The sequence below is a fragment of the Lottia gigantea genome, assembly GCF_000327385.1.
Source record: "Lottia gigantea unplaced genomic scaffold LOTGIsca_1, whole genome shotgun sequence".
Taxonomy (NCBI): domain Eukaryota; kingdom Metazoa; phylum Mollusca; class Gastropoda; family Lottiidae; genus Lottia; species Lottia gigantea.
This window is the reverse complement of record NW_008706746.1, coordinates 8,323,995-8,347,246: the sequence shown is the minus strand read 5'-3', so window position 1 is coordinate 8,347,246 and position 23,252 is coordinate 8,323,995. Positions and strand designations below refer to the sequence as shown.

The 23,252-nt window shown below is 35.0% G+C and overlaps 2 protein-coding genes across 2 annotated transcripts; one reads left to right on the top strand and one right to left on the bottom strand.

Moving 5' to 3' along the window:
• Window positions 1-562: 562 nt before the first annotated feature.
• Window positions 563-3,864, top strand: LOTGIDRAFT_102635 (hypothetical protein; the record flags this gene model as incomplete). The annotated part of the gene is made up of 5 exons (XM_009045921.1): window positions 563-727; window positions 1,176-1,390; window positions 1,962-2,186; window positions 3,142-3,258; window positions 3,669-3,864. 5 exons carry the CDS (start codon window positions 563-565, stop codon window positions 3,862-3,864), a joined length of 918 nt encoding a protein of 305 aa, XP_009044169.1.
• Window positions 3,865-12,522: 8,658 nt separating this feature from the next.
• Window positions 12,523-21,395, bottom strand: LOTGIDRAFT_228123 (hypothetical protein; the record flags this gene model as incomplete). Its single annotated transcript, XM_009045920.1, has 8 exons — window positions 21,326-21,395; window positions 19,191-19,302; window positions 18,491-18,721; window positions 14,708-14,835; window positions 14,329-14,545; window positions 13,760-14,050; window positions 13,351-13,374; window positions 12,523-12,650 (listed from the first exon to the last, which is right to left on the bottom strand). The coding sequence occupies exons 3-8, from the start codon at window positions 18,564-18,566 to the stop codon at window positions 12,523-12,525; spliced, it is 864 nt and encodes a 287-aa protein (XP_009044168.1). The 5' UTR covers window positions 18,567-18,721; window positions 19,191-19,302; window positions 21,326-21,395.
• Window positions 21,396-23,252: the final 1,857 nt, after the last annotated feature.

Sequence of the window (23,252 nt, the reverse complement as noted above, 5' to 3'; positions counted from 1 at the left end):
AGTTTTACTTTAAGTTGAACTTTGGTGAAAATTGATTTTGCATTGATATCATATGGACATGGTCAACCACAGTCTGGAATTTATAGGAATTACACAAATAATTTGAAAGTTTTAGACCATGGGGTGCTGTCAATCAAATGATAAGACAGGGAATTTCGATGATATTAACGGAAACAGAAATGGTGGTCTGAAACCACTCCCAGCACCAGTGAGGCCAGGGAAACCAGATCCAGATGGACTAGAGTACGAGAGGACGGATGTCGGTACATACACATTGCACTTAGATTTCAGAATTCGTCCCCGCCAACCACAAAGATCTAAGAGACCACGAGTTCGTCCTGGAGAACTCTATACTGATTATGATTTCTCACTGGATGATGCTGTGAAAGATTCTGATAATCTTGTCTGGAGAAGACCTCAAGTATGTTACCTTCAGTTCAAAATGAAATTGGTGAATTTTATAGATAAAGAGTATCAAGCAATGTATGAGAATTATACAGTTACAGCATTGTATATAGTCGCGCCATTTTTTCTTTTTAAATATTTGGGGAAATAAAATAGAATGGCAAGAAAATTGAAATATTTCTTTTTTCAGGAATTTGTGGGTAATCCAGTTCTATTTTCTGATGGAACAACCAGATTTGATATCGGACAGAGAAATCCCCAAACATGTTGGTTCCTTGCCATGTTAGCCAATTTATCAGAGGATCAGGAATTTTTCAGACGGGTAAGATTACGTATCGTATCTAAAACATTCAATGTGCCATCTCCTTAATATAACAGTAAAGGGAAGACAACTCAAAATATTCCAATATGGCTCAGCAAAACATCATGGTAGCAGTGGCTGAGCAAGGTCTACGTCCGAGAAGGACGGAGTGGGGGAAGGGCGAAATATCTGAGATTGCGGAACTTGCTTTCGGTGCCCCGTCACTGCATGGTAGTGTTATGTATTAATTTTCAATCTGATGTCAGTTGCATATGGTACATGTAGATGCCAATCGTAAAAAGCAATTGGAGAGTTCATCACTTCTGAGAGCTACCTCAATATACAGTGAACTGTTTGTGTTTCGAATCGTTTGGGTAGGGAATCAATATCTTATGAAAATCATAATAAGGTCTGTATTGTACGTACTATAGTTATGAGTATATACAATACAAAATATCTCCCATTACAGGTACTTACAGACGACTCCTATTATACCAGCCCAGATCGTTATGATGGTATATTTCATTGTAAACTATGGAAGTTTGGTCAATGGCGTGACGTATACACAGATGATTACCTTCCAGTAGGAATAGATCGTAACAAACGATTGTATATTTGGACGTCACACTCGGCTACAGACAACAATGAAATGTGGGTTTCATTGATGGAGAAAGCATTTGCAAGGTAAAGTACCCTACGACCTGCCAATGAAGAGATATAGTCGTCTTAATATTTTCGATACCACGATAATTCATCTACCGGAATATATCATCAGCCACATTGTAGTATATCGGTAACACTAAAACTTGCATAGAAGATTTTTTAAAATTTCGAACCGAGTTCTGTTAGCACCATTAATAGAAGTGTAAGGACAAAACTATTTATCTCCCTTATGTGATCTAAAATTGGATCATATTGTCATAGTTTAGCAAGATGTATTCCAAAATTGAAACGCCGAACTGTGGCATCACCAGATCTGAACAAATAAACCAAGTACTAACGATCCGAACAGCAAAACGAAATCCACACAACATTTTGGCGAAACATTTGTAGTAGCTAATAAACTGTTCGCATGAGGAATCATAAGTGAGTAAATATTTCATAATGAAAAGTGGTATCAGATGTCAATGTGATTTTGTGATGGGGACGTCAAATCCTAGTCAAAATCATTCATCTGAATGGCGCACTATAGTGTCCCAAATACACATACGAGTTCCTTTCTTTAATCTTTAATATATCCCATGTTAATTTTCAGATTCCATGGATCCTACGATGAAGTATATGGTGGACAGCCCGGTGATGCGTATCTAGCTTTAACTGGTGGTGTTTCAGAGAGAATTGTGTTTGAGGATCATCGTATAGAACCAATCAAATTATTCCACAGAATAAGAAATGCTTTGAGAACTGGAGCTCTAGTATCTTGTGGAGTCTGGGTAAGACATGCCGTTTTAAAGTTATATTTCCGAAACACTGGTAGGTTGTTTGATAGTATTGTCGTGAAAATTCAATTAAAGATGGGTTCCCTTATTTTCATTTATGAAAATGAAAATGCTAATACTTATATGAATAGAAAGTAGATGTGTTCTAATGACTTGAAAAATACCAGTTTGTCACACATAATTAATTCATAATTAGCTAAATTAGAAGGGAATTACCACCAGAATTCCAATGAGTGACTGATCAAGAAAGGTCAAAACGTCTTTTTTGTATATCCAGATTGTACATACACGGACATTTATGATTGGTTAAAACTCTTAATTATAAGCCATAAGAACATAATGATATGATTAACGATACATGATAATTCATTAGAAACACCAATTAATCAAAAGGTTTACTTAATTTGACACTTAAAAAATACGGAAACTCATCTTTAAGTGCAGGGTTCAATTTCTATAGGTTAAGTTGCTGCCAAAATCTTGACAAAAACTTGAATACCCTGTTGATTGCAATTGCAATCAATATACCTTATACCTCAATCAGTGGTCTAAAAATCAAAAGACCCGCGGTACAACAGTGTTGGCTGGTACTAACATATATTGCAATTGGTATTCTTATTTCTAGGAAGATTACAGAGACGTCAATGGGTTAATTGGACAACATGCTTATTCATTGAACTCAACAACTATGGTTAGTAATTCGAGCGTACCTCTCTCCACAAGTCTCTGATATAATAAACCAAGAAGGAAACTATCATTAATTTCTTTTAAAAAACATCCAGGAAATGCCCAAAATCTTCTACTTCTACTTTTAACAGTACGGTCCGACAAACAGGTGTAAACGGTAGTAATATTAAATTAAAACATACGTCAATTTCATTATTCTCAGCTAGTTGGGCATGATACTATGGGTAGGTGTAAAAATATAATTCTTTCTTTATGTATGAGCTTTTCGAGCTTGCATGTTATATTAAAATCATTCATAGCTTGAAATAGAATTTCAATGATTTCTACCATGTTTCAGGTTGAAACCAGGCATGGTGACCGAGTATGTCTATTAAGAGTCAGAAATCCTTGGGGTAGAGTTGAATGGAGGGGAGACTGGAGTGATACGTGAGTGAAAATCAATTTAAATCATATTATTGTTTGTTTTATTAATGCCGTAATATACCACTTCATGTACCTGTGCTGTAAATGGTTTCGATCAGTAACTTAAATGATATGAGAAATGACACATAGAATTCAATGATTATTAAAGTAATGCTGGGATAAATTCTATCTTAAATACAACCCGGAATTCGGCATGTTTTTATAGACTTATGATCGCTTGCTGACCTCATGATAACACGAGTAAACCGATACACAAGTCCTTTTTAAAAATTGTATCACTTCCACAAAATGGTCTGTTTTGTTCAATGAGTCGCCCAAGACTAAGGCATTAATCCTTATTACGATGCAGTCGGATTGGAGTGTATAATAATATAATAGATTTGACAGGGGTTCGACCCAACTCTTCATTGCAGGAGTCGCAAATGGGACGATTTAATAGATGGTGCCAGAATTCCAGATCATGCAGAAGATGGCGAATTCTGGATTTCCATTGGAGATTTTCTGAGATATTTCTTTCAACTGACCATTTGCTCCATAACACCGGATGTTGATGTCGATGGTAGACGAGATGATTTAAGTGAGTATATTAGTTATGAAAAAGTCCTGTGATCTATTTGAATGTGCATACGAGAATCACACTGTAGTTGACATCCCCTCAATCAAAAGCCATTTTGTTCCTTTAATTGACGTTTGTTGGTATTCTGATCATCGCTCCGTTCCAATTCATCGACGTCCGTGGTTTCGGAAATCCCAGATATGATTGTCAGATGGAGCATCAAACCAAAAGAACATCAAATGTTGAACAGAATGGTGCAAATGGTGGTATCAGTGCCCCATATGCATACAACAAAACTACCTCTTGTCCTTCTTGAATCAGTGTCATGCTTCATTAGCTTTTGAATGATTTATGCTTTTGGTTTCCTAGATTATATTACATTTATATATGGTGAATGGCGAGGGCGCACTGCAGCAGGAGCCAGGAATTTCCGGGCAAACCCCACCTTTACTTTTACCATTCCTGATAAAAACCCAAGAAGAGACGATCAGACGCCCATAGTTGTTCAACTTATACAGGATATTGAATCTAGAAAGGGCCACACTCCGAGTATTAATTGTTATTTAATGAAGGTATGAAAGCTTTGTCAACAATTATTCTCTCTAGATGTCGGTGTGGGGTTCAGAAAATACCAGACATCACGTTTTGAGGCAATGTGTGGGTATTTTCGACGATCCATACACCCCATCTTTATTCATTAAGCTGCAAAACTGGAATAGTTAACTCGTACATGATGATAGCCGGCTGGAAGGTTTTATCTGTCATTATTTGCATATTTCAAATGTTGCCCTATATTTGGAATCACATAGATAATGTGAAAGCTTCATGTGTTGGGAATTCTGATGATGTTATTTTACCGACATTATGCTGAGATATAGATTGAGGGAGGTAGTCATACTTGTTTGTATTGGATTTTGTAGGTAACGAGAAGAAACCGTGTGGAGATTGCTCCTTTAAACCCCTCACCATATATCAACAGTCAACAGATTGCTCAAAGATATATGTTAGAACCAGGGACCTACTCACTCATTCCATCCACATATGATCCTCACCAAGAGAAGGATTTCCTCATCAGGATATTTTCATCATCGGTTTTAACAGACGTACGGTAAGTTGATCGATTAAGGGGGTATATCCACATATTCGGACAATGTAACTGCATGTACAACAACGTCTGATGAAATTGTTGGAATCATTGTCTTCATCATTGAAGAAACGTACTGAAAGAGGCTTATACTTATGTAAATGCAGACTCGCCCTCTGCGATACATGCCCGTCATTCAAATACGGTTACCTAATTATCGATCTTTGGATAAAATTAAAAAGAAAAAGAGTTAAAAGTTATTGACTATAGCCAAACCATATCTGGCATGCTAATTTTACAGAAAGAATAACGGAGAAACGTTCTCTGTCTGTAAGTTCGTTGACAGTAATCTTTGTTATCACGATTTTGTTATTTCTAGGAGAGTGTAGCTGATGTAAGGGAATTTCTCTACAAACAGACTCATGACGCCTCTGGCTAGAATATTAAAACATAAAAATTGGCTCAATTAAAGACACTAAATATAGTTGGAAGTTGCATTGCTTTAAAGTGCAGATTTGATATGCATATTGACAGGAGAGTGTCCATCGGATCAAGTTAGTTCTTCTGCCCATCGGATCAAGTTAATGCTTCTGTTCATCGGATCAAGTTAGTACTTCTGTCCATCGGATCAAGTTAATGCTTCTGTTCATCGGATCAAGTTAGTACTTCTGTCCATCGGATCAAGTTAGTGCTTCTGTACATCGGATCAAGTTAGTGCTTCTGTACATCGGGTCAAGTTAGTGCTTCTGTAAACCTGATCAAGTTAATGCTTCTGTCCGCATCGGATCAAGTTAATGCTTCTGTCCATCTGATCAAGTTAGTGCTTCTCTCCATCTGATCAAGTTAGTGCTTCTTCCATCTGATCAAGTTAGTGCTTCTTCCATCGGATCAAGTTAGTGCTAGTTAATGTTAGTTAAGATCTTACCATATAGTGCTAATAAGCTATTTTGTGCGAGATCATTTTCCTTCTTGAAATAGTTCCTAGATATAATGTGTTATATTCAAATTGTATACATTGTATATAATTAAGTTTTTTCATATTCAATCAATATTATTTGTATAACTACACATATTCTGTTATGTATGTTTATAGAGGTTTAATATTGTTATCTTTATAAAATATATATATATTTGCGTATTGTGTTATGTTTTTCATTTTTTAATATTATGAAACGTATAGTATATACTGTGTCGGACAGTCTATTACCTGTTTGAATTCTACAAGAAATCTTGTGTAAAGGAGCTGGTGCACGAACAATCTCGAATCTTGAGTGAAATCGCGCGTGTGCCCGTGCTTTCGGTACAAGGTTATCTCGTTGCCGACAGGATTTATAATATCAATAATTATAATTAATGATTGATAATTATCTCCGGTAGTTTTATTTTTTTTCTCTCTTGATAAGACTTAAGTCGGCGACAAAAATCGAATGGGAATAGTGTTAACTGCGACTTTCTGTATGGTTCTTCACATTACAGATCTATATTAATGCGCCACTAAACTTTCAATCCATGAAAGCTCATCTGATGCTGAAAATGCAATTCAATAGAGTTTTGCGTTGTAATGTATAGGCTAATAGAAACACCATAAAGTATGCAAAGAGATGAAAAAAAAAATACCCGTAGTAAGCGACGTAAGCATAATTATACGTTTTCGATTTCCAACTGACGAGGATCTTAAATGTGTCCATCCTGCAACACATTGACTCTCGGTTTCTTGTCTCATTCGAACGATTAGACGCTCTTTCCATACAGACATCACTGACACCATCGGTTTGGTGTGGGTTTGTACCGTGGACTTTCTTGTTAGCCAGAAAACGCCATTTAATTCTACAGAGACGTATTTTGTATCAAGCGCCCTCATCAATATAGCTGATCTGGAAATAGACTCGAACTTATAGATCCCTATTCTTACATATCAACACGTTTTTCAAGACAACATCACCACACTTAATACAAAAAAATATCTAAACACAAACACGTTTTACAAAACATCATCAGTTCAACCCTCACCAAATAATATCTAAACACAATATTTTCATTATAGAGAAGACTGTCGACCATATGAAATTATGAAAGTAATAAAATTACATTTTCTTGTGGGTTATATCACATGCATGTACGGTGAATGGCGTGGACCCACAGCAGCTGGTAGGAGTAGTAAAAATTATTTAGATACAAATCCACGTTTTATTGTAACCATTCCAAGTGAAGACAGAGCTAAGGTTCCTATTGTAATACAGCTTATACAGACATAAAAAGAAACAAGAATAAAAGTGATGCAACATGTATTGATTTCAAGTTATTGCAGGTAATTTGGTGAAATAGGGAGACGAGGATGTTTACTAGTTTTATTCTTCTGATAAGTTGTAAAACCTTGTTCATTGGAATAGGTCTACATTCAGATACATGAAGAATATTATAGTATATATATTTATACACAAACCTAAATAACTGCACATCGTACATCTTTTAACGGAAAACATACAAACTATTTCTTATATTATATATTAAAATTATCCTTGTAGAATCACTCATAAATAAAAGAGACAAATTTCTATCTAAAGGCATGTATCAATCTATATTTTGCCAAGATGCACAGTTCATCTTGAACTTCATATTGATATATATGATATATGTAAAACTATGAATCCCATCTACAAGTCACCGCGTTCAAAGAACAGACAGATTGCCAAAAGGTATAAGTTGACACCTAGCACATATCTAATTGTACCTTTTACTAAGAGAGATAAAGTTGAGAAAGATTTTCTGATAAGGATATTTTTAGAATCGAGATTAGAGATTGAAGGTTGGTATGCTACACTTTTTTCCTTCCCAAAGTATATCTCACGAAGTTTGGTCTAGGTAACAATTTTACTACCTATATGAACCCAAAGATGAATGCACATTTAGTAAAGGCGTACTAGCTGAAATTATTCAGAATTTGGTATGTTTTAATAACCACTAAAATACTAATTGAATGCTTACTTTCATCATTAAGTTTTCAAAAGACGAAATGCAGTTTACATTACTGTTATGCATTAGATACCCATCCGAAAAAATTGCGCTATGCAGGGTCTTGGTACTTAGGAGGCTTCACGGACCCTCAACTGCCCCACACTATTGGACGTTTGTCCCTCTACCTAGCTACGAGCCTGGTTCTTAGACAACGGATATTCAAGTCACATTTAAATGATTGTTAAATTATTAATTTTGTGGGGACTCTAAATTTTATTTCTTTTCAGATCTTTGATAGATATCGAAATAAAGATAGAGATCAACTAGCATATTATGGTGTATCTATTATACAGGTTATTTAGAAATTGTGACTGACTCCAGAAGATTATGACAGACTTTTGCAATTATAGCTAAAATATTTCAATTTTTAGTTAAAAAAATGTAACGGATTTGTTCAACTGCTATGCAAATATATCAATGTGCTTTTCAGTTATTAACTATATAATTGTATGTATATACATATATATTTCAGAACATACTTGAACATACTAACTGTTCAATAAAATAACTGATATGCAATTTATTTTTGATGTTAAAAGGCACTATTAGTCTAATACTACATATTCCATGCCTGATAAAAGCTTGATTGTTGATTCAAAATCAGTAAAGGACACCTTCTCTTTAGGACCCTTACACTTAATTTTAAAAAGTTTTAAGTAGTGAGCACCATGTTTTTTTATACAATTATTTGCATAAGGAATTTAAAGTAGTTAAAAAAACCACGACTGTTGAATAAAATACGACTGACGATTTCGACTAAATGTGACGACTTCGGGGCCTAATTTCATTCCTGTATAACATTAATTTTGTAAGTTATATATTTATTGTTTAATAAGAAACTCGTTGAATATATGATTTCTTCCCAATTGTATAAGTTTAAAATGTGTTTCCAGCAGAAATTACGTTGAATATTCTACTGCTTCTGTTTTTAATTATTTAAGGAGCTTTCTGATTTTTTTATTGGTCGGAAAATTTGTTTTCTCAAGTATGAAAACTATACACCAAAATTAAATTAAAACAATTCCAGATAGATTAAGTACATATTTAGTAGTTAGTAGCATATTTTACAAAGTTTCCGGTATATTGAACGATACAGATACAAGGCCTGATATCAATTATGAGTTCTTTGAATAATATCTGTTAATGGTATCTCGTGTTTATATTTTGAATAGTTTCTAAGTGTTTACAAAGATCTTTTTTACTCGACTATAATAAATGTTTAATTACTTACATGGTACATAAATTCAAACTTCTTTGTTTTATTGGTTACATTTGATTTGTTAAACGTCTTTATTATAAACAACATTAATTTACCAAATAAACAGTGTTATATATATAGTCTTTTATATTTTCGCTCTACAATTGATATATTTAGCACTATTTTAACAGTGATATTTCTATATTGCTCTACAATTGATGTATTGAGCACTATTTTAACAGTTGTATTTCTATAGCGCTCTACAATTGATGTATTGAGTACTATTTTAACAGTGGTATTTCTATATCGCTCTACAATTGATGTATTGAGTACTATTTTAACAGTGGTATTTCAATATCACTCTACAATTGATGTATTGAGCACTATTTTAACAGTGGTATTTCTATATTACTCTACAATTGATGTATTGAGTACTATTTTAACTACGGTATTTCTATATCGCTTGACAATTGATGTATTGAGTACTATTTTAACAGTGATATTTCTATATCGCTCTACAATTGATGTATTGAGTACTATTTTAACAGTGGTATTTCTATATCGCTCTACAATTGGTGTATTGAGCACTATTTTAACAGTGATATTTCTATATTGCTCTACAATTGATGAATTGGGCACTATTTCAACAGTGGTATTTCTATATATCGCTCTATAATGGATGTATTGAGTACTATTTTAACAGTGGTATTTCTATATAGCTCTGCAATTGATGAATTAGGCACTTAACAGTGGTATTTCTATATCGCTCTACAATTGATGTATTGAGCACTATTTTAACAGTGGTATTTCTATATCGCTCTACAATTGATGAATTAGGAACTATTTTAACAGCAGACCCTCCCTTCCCCGAATTCAAATATGAACGTAGCACGATACGATGTGACTAAAACAGCAGTTTTATCAGATAGGAAATTCAAATTAAGTATCTTTCATTTCAAGAATAAAATAAAAACTAATAATGATTGATCACAGTAAATGTAAACGTTTAATAATTCTCAGTGGAATAAATTAAAATTATTTTAAATCACGAAGTCTTGTGGAATTCTATCGAGAATAGATTTCTAACATAAAAAAATTGTCCATGTCAACTTATTATTTTAACTATGTATTTAAATTGTCCATATGACAAGTATATATTGCGTGTTCTCCCTACTTACTGCCACGTTGTACTTAGACCACTACAAAATTGTGCACTAGAGATTGTAAACGGAGCCAAAAGAGGGAGGGGACACCCGCTTGCAGCCCCTAAAGCAAGTTTGTCGGGCAAAAATCTTATTAAATAGGTTAGAAATTCGGGCAATCTCAGACATTTCGCACCCCCTCGGACGTAAACCTGGCTTCGCCACTGCGCACTGATCTACCTACTGGTCTATTTGTTCATAGTATATTGACTTTATATACACTAGGTATTGGTCAGGCTTTCATGCAACGAAATTTCAAGAAAAAGTAATAGAGCGTTGATTTTCGTACTTTCGTACTGCCCATCTAGCAGTATATGTTTCAAACACAAGGGAAACAACCCATGCATCACCATGTAGGATCATTTTAGAGTTTATGATGATTGTTTTAAAGATCAATATACCTTTATCTACTCGCTCAAAGCATAACTCTTGAATATACTTCCTCCAAGGTTAAGCAGATCGCAAGTAATCAGCTTGTGTTTTATTCTCGAAAACATAACTTAAAATGATTTTAATGTACAAGACTGGAATTTCCAGTCTTCTGATAAATCAATTAAAGTCAATTATAAATTTCAAATCATCTGTCTCATTACTGTATTTTTTAATATATGAATTTAATCTAAGTTTTTGAAGAAAAATACCTCCGTTTCGATTCCAGATTGTATGTCTGGGTCTTATTCGTTCATTGAGAAGTTCACTGACATCAATGACTGTAAAAATGTATGAAAAGGAAACGGAAATGATCGAATGTCTGATGTAAAAAAACCTTTCGTCCGGTTTCCTTTCCATCTTAATGATCTACCGGAGATATAATTTTCTGTGGGCTGGCTACATTTACATGTCTCGGTTAGGTTTACTACCACCGTAAATACATGTATGTCTATGGAATTAGGAATAAAATAAGTTATTTTTCTTCTACATATTTTAAATAATCAAGAGTATAACCTAGTTGAAATCTATCTGATCCATATGCTAAATCACTGTCGAGATACCAACAAAACTTGACCTTTGTTGACATGTTCACTACTGTTAGGTTTTAGTGTGCTGTACATACTTTTCTGCACCATCTGGGCTAATGAAGACGGGTAACGCCATACAGGGTGCAATGAAGGAAATTTTGCCAGGACAGCGGCATTAGCCTGTTCTTTTTCAATTTTCAACTGTCAAGGTATCTTTAACGTGCACATCCTGCAGCACACAGGGCCTCGGATTGTCGTCCCATCCGAGCAACTAGACGCTTTTTCCATGTCAGTGCCTCTTACCTGCATCACTGACAGAGGGAATACGTGTTGAAAAATCCGAAGGTATTATCTCGACCTATGCCGGCACCTTCAGATTAGCGAGCAAGCGTCCGTCTAACTCACTGAGCCACCGCGGCTCCCGTCAGAAATGGAATTGTACGAATTACAACTCGAAACAACTAAGCAACCGACAAAATGGCTTTTTCCTCTGCATCACTGCGTTCAAGGTTGGCAAATGTTATTAAAATTTCCTGTTTAAACATTTGAACGAAAGTTTTTGAAATAAAAATGTTGCATTATCTGAGGGTTTTTAGTAGTGTGTGTCAATTCCCTAAGTACTGATATATATCTTTATGTTGGTGTATACACCACATTTAAAACAAGATTTTATTAGATATGTCTATTTTGATTAACTTATTACCATCTAAATATAACTCATTGATTTACGACTCGGGGTCCAGTTTCACCTTCATGCCACAGTGACCCATGTCTCAAAGCATTAAAATCCAACAATCAAAGATGAATCGCTCACTCAATACCAGGTACTGCGGGCACAGTGTCTGGACCGGAAGTGAAGATCTATCAATACAGTAATTATACCGTGACAGTGTGACCATGTTGCTATACTATAACAATATGACACCTCAAGCCATTTTGTAATTATCTGACAAAGTACACCGTATCATATAAATCTCCGGGAGAAAGGTGGCAAACTTACAAGACGGAGCAGAAGAAGTCAACCTTTGGCCTCCACAAATTGAATTGTATCCAGAGTAGAGTGATATCTGGTGGCTGTATAAGCATTGAAACGGAGATCAATGATCCAGTCCACACACTGCTTAGCGTAGTTATCCACCGCGGTATAGGTTAAATATCAATAATTCTTTCCTGTATCACTTATCACACAAACCATGTCTTTGTTTAGGGAAGCGAAATGTATTGGAATTATGCTGATAAGACACTCTATTTCATCACGTGACTGTCAGAAACACACACAATACAATCAGACATAATTGAACACATGTCGTACTATAACGCGATTCAGCTTTATTACCGCTATAATCTTCACTCACTTCCGGGACATATATAGCATCAGCTCCTGAAAAGATAAAAAAAAAGTCTTCTCTTATTGCGTTGGAGTATTTTCAAAGGATGATAAAGTAAAAGTGTGAAAGGACGAGGTACGGTTTCTTGTTGTTTTTGATGCGAGAGGCGGGACATCGCTCCAAGCTTACTTCCACCTTCACGCATCTGGGACAGAAAGTAGGACGAATACTAAGTTAATGTCTATCGATATAGTTGATCAGGTCGTGAAAAGTCAACAAAAGATAGAGTACTTAAGAGACCACAAATCTCACTTCCGTTTCCACCATTCATTACAGAAGTGTTAATATACATTTTAACACCATTTCACTCATAAATTAATGAAGGTTTATAGCACTTAAGGTGTTTAACACGATCTTAAACTATCTAGGTTGGTCTCTATGGGGGATAGATTTCCAACTACTAGTACTACTGGACTAAACTCCTAAATACCTGCATTGGAAATACGTAAAGGGCGTTTCTATGTAATACTAAGAAGAGGGGGGGGGGGCGAGTAAGGGCTTCAAAATTGGCAAGAGAGGCTCGCTGGCAATTCTTATGTAAAGGAAATACAAAAACTGGGAACGTGGAGGTCCAAAGCTTGACAAGTGTCAATTTGGTGGGGGGTGGGAGGGGGGAGGGGGGATAGGTCATATCTTTAGACATGCTTATTAACAACGAAAGAATGAAATACTGAAAAAAGTAAACATACATACCTCTTTTCACATTAGGTGAAATATCTGAAAATATATTAATGCCTATAACAATCGTTCATAACATTTCTTAACAAGTTTTTAATGAGCGCTAAGAATGTTATATTAAAATTACATTCGTATATTATGGTGAGACACCACTTATTACTTTCTTTTGATAACCCAATCAGCATTTAGAAATATAAAACAACCTGATGAGAATCACGATATGAAAAAGTTTCTTTCAAAATTAGTTCTGAACCAAGGACACAATTTAGATTATATTAGTACATATCGTCTTTTCTTTCTATTGCTTCAATAAGCTTTAGACTATCTGCTTTAACAGCGTATTTGCATTATGGCCCCACTTATAACTGTGCATAATAACTGTAAATTATTAGTAAGGCTGCTATATGATATGTATCAGAAGTACCTTTTAGTATGGTGATATTGATGCTGTCAACTTCTGCAAGAGAACTTTGGCATATATACACTCCACTGTCCGCCATCTTGGATGTATTAACACTTAAAACACTAACTAAAGTCTTGGATCCGAGGGATCTGTAGTTCGTTACTACCACGTGATTAAAATATGATGAATTGATTGGTTGGTCGTCTTTCAACCACGTGACGTCATCTGGTATCTTCTTTTTTCCTGTTGTATTGCACACTATTTTAAGCTCTTGCCCTTCTTGGACACATTTTCTCCCTTTTACTACAGTCGCTGGAAATACCAAAAATGTATATAATCAGTATCAGTAAGTCACCCCTAAAATGGATGTTAATCAAATCACAAACAAATCATGATATCCGCTACTACACTTTGTTTTCATAAAATACGATTGAACATAACTTGCATTTGATGGCAATTTCCAAATATCATACAAACTAGTAGAAAATTAATCATAGCATAGTGTCATCTCAATCACAGCTTCCTGGATTAATATGCCCTAAGCTCACGTGATTGCGGTGAATCAGTTCTCCATACATCAGAATTCATACCTTGAACATGAAGAGTTACATGGCGGACATACTTCTCTACTGACGTGATCTGGCATTCATAGAGACCATCATGATCTGGTCTAACATGTTTGATTAACAAGTCCCAATCTGTTATATCACCAAGCCGTCTGTGCTCTATCTGGATATCAACGTCTTTTACCCATGTTAATGTACCAATAGTCAGAAAATGGTCGTTGTCCAGTCTTCTCCATGCTACCTGAAATATGGATACAGGATACAAACCAAAGGGATAGAGGCAAATCTTTCCCTATGCTTATTAATAAGATAATGCTGCAACACCCCATACCGCTTCTCCCCCGGTAGAAACGACACTTGTACCACTGCAACATAAGGGTAAAGCATTTTACCTTTGACTTACCTGTTTGGTACCAAGATGTTGTACTGTACATGGTAATATAGCCAGGCTACCCTCTCTGACAGTAATGTTAGTTACAGAATTCAGGAACTGAGGTTCTGGGTAATCCATTGGTAAAGATGTTTTTTCGTCTGTAATATTTCAAAAAAGTAGTCTGCTGAGGCTTCTCGTGTATCAAGGAATCTAAATAGTGTGTATCCTGCGGAAGATTTCATTTTCAGATCAGTGGCAATACTGCCATGATGAGATCGTAGTCTCATTTCTAAGGATGAATTGTTAATTTTACTTGAAAAGTATTTCAAAGGGGTTTTTCCAAGAGGTAACAGGTACTCGGAATGGTGCATTGAAAGCTATATGTGTTCAAGATAGAAATACAAAAGCCTCTGATGTATCGGAAATCGTTTACTATCTGTTATGGGTGAAATGCAGTATGCAAGTAAGAATTTTTCGACCTGCATTCTATGTGGTTAATTATAACATTATAAAACTCTTATGTCGTTAGTAGTACATACTGATGAGAATGTCAATCTGGAAAACAATCAGAGAGAATGGCAATATCTCTGACTAGACATATAATTACTCAAATAGTCGGACTAATCGTCCCACCACAGTTCCGAATCTTTCCTTTACATGATATCCCATTGTCTCGCCTCCCTCGCTTGTGTGACTAAACCACATCAACAGCTCTCGACTAAATCTGGATGCATTGCTTGATTAACCTGTATTTTTATACATAGACGGCACACTTGTACTTGAAATCTTAATGTGGAGGATATGATCCAATCAAATAGGCCTATAATTGTTTTACTGAATGATTCATGTAACAAAGGAAAGGGGACAATGACATACAAGGTAATCTATCACACTTGTTGAATAACAAACCGGACAGACACATTTATCATATCCTTAATAAGGGCGCAGACTGGTCGAAGGAGCTCGCAGATTTAGAAGTTCCAGCTTCCTGGTTTCCTTCTAGCATTGATCAGGATACAAATTCCCAAAATTGGTAATGAAGAAACCAAAATGAGGAGACAAAATGGCTTGGAAAGATGTGATCCATTGAAACTGGTGAATATATATCTCATATAACTCAGAAAAGTCACGAAAATACTATAATGGTCTCAAAAGGATCATGATGCTGCATGCAATTTCAGATGTTAATGATCAGTAGATGCCAAGCCATATAAAAATATATTTTGTCTACAAACCATATATTACAAAAAGAATTATTGTGTTCAATCTCCCTTTTAAAATAAATTGTTTTTCGGTATTTATAGAAACCTAAATATCATTAGTAGTTTTATTGTGAAAGTGGAATGGAAATTGGGGTGACGTTTAAGGTGAAAGATTCCACGAAAAATCATTTCAATTGTCTTCGAAATCAATCAGATTATTCAAAGAAAAAACTGGAAGTCAATCTAAATTTGGAAGCAATTTCAGGCTGATTCTTATCGTTTGATGGACTGGTGTCAGGAAAGACAACGCCAAATTAAACTGTACAAGATTTCTAGGAGAAAAACTAATTTCTAGAAGATTAAAAAAGACAATTGTTTTGATATCGTCTAGTGAATTGTGTAAGAGGTTGAATTAAATCAAGTCGGAGTTTATAATGTGTATGTCATTATAAGAGATGCTTTCAGTGGGCAATAAAGAACAGGATTGAAATGGATGAATGGAAAAAATGGAGTCAATTTAAGAGTTTTATGTTCTATTTTTCTTCACCTAACTGGGCTAATGAAAACAGGCAATGCCATTCGGTGTGCAGTGAGGGAATGAAATTCAATGCAGTAGTGCTGTTTGGTTTCAAAGGTTTTTGATATGCAAAATGTGGAACAGGCAACGATCTACATTCAACCTGATTCACTGACAATGGTAAACTATGTTCTCAAGGAACGGGTATCAATCGCTAACAATTTAAAGATTAATTAACGAATTTTTGAAATAAAACCATTCCGCCCACATTTTCCTGAAAGTGTGATTTCCGAAATAGAATTTTGATTAGAAATATTCGACTCCACTTGAAAATATTAAATTAAGTCTTCTACCGGTACTGAAAGAAATCCATCACCCCAGGGAGTTCGAAGTCATTAGGAAAAACAGTTTTAACTGATTCTTAATTTTCTCTCTCTTAAATAGAAATAAGACGAATAGGGACTTTCAGCTGTACACTCAATGTTGGTAAGAAATTCGATTTTCATCTTGATAGTACTTACTATTTTTGCTAACATGATGAAGTGAAAATGTGAACTTCGGCACCGATGTTTAACAAAATTTTTCGTTCCATTGTTTTCCCTATCCCACTAGTAGCAAAAGCTTAGTAAAATAACTCCATTAATGTCAGATTAAAACAGATGAAGACAAATACCCAAAAGGCGCAGACCGTTATTCTAATTTAGTAGAGCACACGAAAACGATGGCCTGATGAAGATTTCGTATCGTATCAGTTTGAAGTGCTCGAAAAGAAATTGAACTGAATGAACATTTTCAAGAAATGTGGGTTCTGAGTACGATCTACTAACACAGACGTGGGATGTAACTGAGGTTAGTTTTAATTGTAGCACTATAGATCTTTTATGAAGTAATCTTGAATTGGAAGGCTTATAAACCGTTTATACACTACTAAAATATACGACATACCTCATCTCAATAACACTTTATCTATCTACGTCTGCTTACAGAAGACGTATCGATCACACGATACACATAAAATGTTGACGTAGTAAACAATTAACCCAGTGTTTGGTATTTAAAATGCTATTGTGAGTTTTTACAGCATTGAGGGATTATTTACTTCAAGTAAATTCTAATCTTTCCAGCTAATTTCCAAGACGTTTCACTGTGTCAAAGGCTGAGACCTGCAGATCGTGGAATATCAATTCCAGCGTAGTATTTACCGAGATGAAGAATTCCTTTCAAGAGTATCTGATTGCAATCTATCTGCGAGATATTTTATTAGGATGAAGTAATAGGAGCTGACCCTAGAAGAATGCTTTGTTAAAACATCGAGGCTAGTCGAGACAGTCAATGTTTGGCTTGGCTATGATGTTTCGGTAATACATGCTGGCCAATTTTATACCATGAAAAATTGTTCTTAATGGAACTATTACAGACCACAACAATTGGTTTACAGTCACGATTTTTTCTAAATCAGAACTGCTTGTATTATAGTGTTGATCAAAGAGTCAAGGGCATATTGAAGAGAAACTGTGCCATTAGATAAATGATGAAACTATCAAACTGCTATCATTTGACTCGAATATTAAAAATTTGTGGTGAAAAATTACAATATCATTTTGAAAAGGGAATCAAATCACCCACCTATCACGATTTGCTTAATCAGAAGCAAAGATTGGAAAATTTCTCATACAGCGTGCTCAGTGAATTAACTATATTTCAGTCTATTTAAGATTATCGGGTAACCTACTACTGCTGCTCGTATTGTCCTATCCATAAACCAAGTACTAAACGAAACCGGAAATCCAAAAAACATCAAAATGGCGATGAGATCCAATCATCATAATTTGATTTTTTTTTGAGAATTAATAAGATTTCAGATCTTGTTTGGAAACTTGAATAGTACAATGTCATAGCAATAGGATTCCATAAATTACTTCTACTATATGATATAGATTCAAGATTCAAACACAGAGTCGAATATCGGAGGACGATTTGTTAAAAGCTTTGATCAGTAGTCATTTCTTTAAGGGTAGGTTGTTGCCAATAAATTGAATTGACTTGATTCGTCTTGATTTGAAATATAAAAGGATATGCAAGAGTTAAACTTACTTATAGTGTCATGCAGTTTCAGAGAACTCATCGTCGTGATCCAAGGCACTATCATCACTATCAGTACAAATTCCATCTTCGACTTTTAATGTTTGTCATTTTTCACATTCGTAACTTAAGTCGCAATACAATTATCTTTTTAAATTAAGCTTCTACACCACAAGTCAAATATCATACAAGTAGCTATACCATTAATATATCATGTTTGTCACGTTTTCCAGTAGCTCGTAACTAGAAATTGTAAACAGAAAAATTAAAACACAAATACTTATTTTCCCGACTTTCGGACACAATGATGAAAGCAACTTTACACAACAAAAATGTCTATTGTGTACAAACGAAAATATACTGACACAACTATATATAACAACAAACGCCTGTGAGGGTTTGGGCGACGTTTCGACTTGTTCCCCTATTGGCCTTCAGCACACAGTGAAATTGAAAGGTATAGACACTTTGTGTCTGCGAAGGAGGGAGGAAATCAGTCGAAACGATGCACAAATCTACAGTTTTGTTAGTAACATTAACAAATTCAAAATAACTGTAACAGACTTCATAATCCATGTACACGTAATTTTCCCGAATTTGAATTCATGCTGTTTCGACCAAACTGTTTCAATTGCACTCAAATTAGTAAAGTTGTTTCGATTTTAACAGAGACATTCAGATATTGTTGCCAGGTGTATTTCAGGACACAAACCTTTCTTAAAGCCCTTCCTTCTTGTTTTGGAACACAATGACAATACTGGAAGTTTTTCGTCTTTGTAAGAAAACGTCACCAACTAGTTTTTCCACCATATAAAAAATCACACCTTTGAAAGAAGAAGGAAATTGTAAACGAGATTGTAATTGTACAGGTAAAGACTGGGTCGATACTGGTGAGACGGATTTACCCTAGTTACACTTTTTGCATTTGTTAACCAGTCTGACTGAATTGAAAAATGTTCTCTTCGTTAGTTTAATGTTGTAATTGTTGATATTTTTTTGAAAATGCCAAAGTTTTGCAGTCAAGTCTCTCATTGCCAGGGATTCGTGTAAAGCAGCTATGTAAAAAAAATCTCGTCAATTGAATAATCCGAACAACCGATGCAATTTGACGTGCAAGAAGACGCCCTGGAAATAGGGGTCAAGTAATGGTAATTATTATCATTTGCATATTGTCAATGGCTAAAATGTAGGAAAGTCAAGTCGATATGATAAGCAGTTGTGACAATCAAACCAACCGTCATGATATGTATTTGTTTAATTTTGCCAGCCTCCCAATTTCTCATTTTGCCTTGAGCTCAATCAGCCATTGTTTGGGCGCATTGTTTTTGTGTAGACTCGGTTAATTCATCTATTTATTCACCTGTAAAACACAACAAATAGATTGACCAAAAGATTACACTTTAGACTCGATCAAAGGGTGTTAAATTCTTCAAATTTTATTGTTACCGTTAGAACTCTTCGAGACGATGTGGTAAAATTCTTTCCAAGTTTTAAGATGTTTTTATCAGTCTATACAATAAACATTAGCCTTACATACCCTTAAAGTTATTTCATCTGAAAACCTTTTATCTTCAGGTAGTTATTTAGGTTATTCAATAAATTGCAGATCAGTAGCATTCTATTGTATTTCATTCGGTTTTCAGCGTGGAATGAAAACTATTTTTAAATGTTTTACGTACCACTTTTCTGCACCTTTTGATCTAATAAAGACGGGCAACACTATGTGTTTTACAATGGAGGAAATTTTGCCAGGAAAGGTCTATTATGGGATCGTTAGATAAAATAAACCGTAAAAATGCACAAGCAAGACAAGCATTGCTAGTCACAACCTCCTGCCTACATCACAACCAATGAAATAAAATTGAGATTTGCGTCCTACTTTTCTGCAATCTAAGATGGGGGATGCCATACGTTCTGAAATGAGGACCTAGGCATTGGATGAATGGAAATCTTGGTTGGACAATCGGAGCACTATTTCTAGCAATTGCAGGATCTAAACCGGAACATTGAGTGAGAAAGGAATAATTTTATTTATTGAGTCTGTGTAATTGATTAACTTAACAATTAATTCCAGCAAATATGCTTATAAATTGTCCTTGTGTTATTGTTTCATTATTTTCAGCTATTCGGTGAATTCAGGTGTATTGATACAAGCTGCACTGATGTTGACCTTGAAACTTGACCTTTGATTGAATTGTGGTAATTTATTTACAGTTAACTCTGATCTTTTGTTTTGAAGTTTGAAATGCCAACAAATTACAATAAGACCGCCGTCTTCACTAGGAGATTAAACAGGCTGTAGTTTGAAACCACTTTCACTCTGACACGAAATTAAACAAAGACCTGGCATTGGTCACCATATTAGTTTACTATCTGATCATCATATTTCACAAGTCGAAAGTTCACATTGATTTAGTGTATTCTACAAGAAGTTGTTCAAAGGTTCGAGGAAAGTTTGGTATTATCGTCATAATAGATAGTAATTTTTCGACATGTCTTTACCGGTCAATAAGGCAACCGGGAGCAAATTTCAGTGACGCTTTGGGTTAGCAGGCATTCTGTCCTTTTGTTGTCATATATCAAAAGCCAATGCTTTCGTGGTTCGGAACGGAAATACTAATGATAATAAAATCGCACATCAAGTTTTGACTGATAAGCATTATCAGAGGGTATTTTTGTGATAGACCAAATGCAAAATAATTTATATTCCCTAGAGCTCACTGTCTTTAACCATTATATTAATTAAACTGACACCGATTTGCAGAAAGCAGTTGTGGATCTTTAAAGCTTGTTCGTATGACTCGAGTTTCAACTGGAAAAGTCAAAGGATAGAACGACTAATATTACCTGAATAAAGCGAGGTAATCCTTGATAAAACTTTAGTTATAACCATTATTTATCCTGGACTATCAGTTGACCTGATCTTGTCTTTACAACCATACCAATAGTCTTTAAATCTCATCAATACAAATACTTTAACCTGTCCTGTTGATTTAGGCGACATGCCACCCAGGTCGCTCTAGTCATTGATGGCCAGGTATTGAGGAAAGGTGTAACCCTGTTATAACCTGCATTGAACCGGTAGTATCATCACGTTTCAAAAACATCACAGACTCACGATATCTTGATTGTAAATACATCTATCGTTAAAAAAGATTTCAATATCATGATCCGATTATAATAATGTCCTTTTATCACGAATATAGAGACAAAAGGTACCAAGACAGGTCATTAAAGATACTATCTCCATGTGAGGTTCAATGCTACGAATTGCTCCTTGAAAGATGACACCCACCTATTTGCTAATTTATTGTAAATTTGATTAAAACTAAAATACGCGAATTCTTCCACCCATAGAAGGTTTGCCATTTATGAGGTCTGGTAAGGTATTGCAACAATGCTTAGTGGAATGACTCAAAATATTTCGTCCTGATGTCCAAGATATACTTCGCTTTGATTAATAATATCTTGGCTTTTGGTATGGTAAAGGCAATATACATAGTAAATTATGTGTGACAAAACGCAAGTGAATACTAGTTCGTATGTTACCAGTTAACAATACAAGGGAGAAAACCAGTCATTAGTTTGAGAAGAAACACAAATCAAGTCAACAAGAATTTAATTCCTGACGAAAATTGGAACCAAGAAAACTAGGGCCAAGTATATTCCCTGATATTTTTCTTTGATCCGATAAACGCACACCATCTACATTAGCCAGTTTTTTTTTAGTTAATATTGATACAGGTAATGTAGAAATTGCGAGTGTTTTTTTTCTAACGAAGGAAGTAATGTCATAAAAATGTTATATAAAAACTTATATTATATATGTATTTCATTTATGACGTACACAATTTGTCCTAGAAATTGAAATTAAAAACCCATTATGATAAGAATGGTTTATCTGTATTAAATACACATGGTTCCAGATGTTCTCCTTGTCTTACACCAGCACCCTGCTATATACTACAGATCAAATTACCACATTCCCTCTACTACCAATATATAAAACACATGTTGGGCTGAGTTGGATTGGTTCTTATAGTTCAATTATAGTACCGGTACCGTGGTAGTAACCGTGACGTGCTGTTTAGTGTGTTACGATTGGATGAAATTACTGTTATTTAGATTATTTATAGACTCGTATTTTGATTGTTGTAGTCCGAATTTCAATATTGCTGTTTACTTGAATGGTCAGACTTGATTTGGCAAAAGAAAAAAACAGGAACCATAAAAAATCGGTTTTGTACAAATCAAATACTGTCAAGATACCGGTACATGTGCGTGGTGAAAAATAACCTTGGAGTGAAAATTAAAGGTGTAAAGAACAAATTGAAAGTGAATGGCTGTGAAAGATGACGTGTAAGGACTGTTTAAATCTAGCAGACGAACTTTTCTCTCAGAAAAATTTTAAAGAAGCAGCAAAAAACTATTCTGTGGCAATCGATGCACAATTTGGTAACGACTCGGAAATTTTCTTCAAGCGGTGTCAATGTTATTATGAGCTACATGTCTATGATAAGGCATTGAACGATGCTACCACATATATACACAAGAATCCAGATTCAGTGGTGGGATATCTGTGGAAAGGAAGATGTCTGACAAAATTGAGCAATTTCAAAGAAGCGTACATTGAGTATAAAAATGGACTGGAACTTGATCCTCAAAATGCCGAGCTAGCAGACGATTTACGGTGTCTGCAAGACGCCATAATGGCGGTATATCAAGACGAGGAGAAACGAGGTGAAAATACCTATGATGCTGTGCAGTTGTGCTC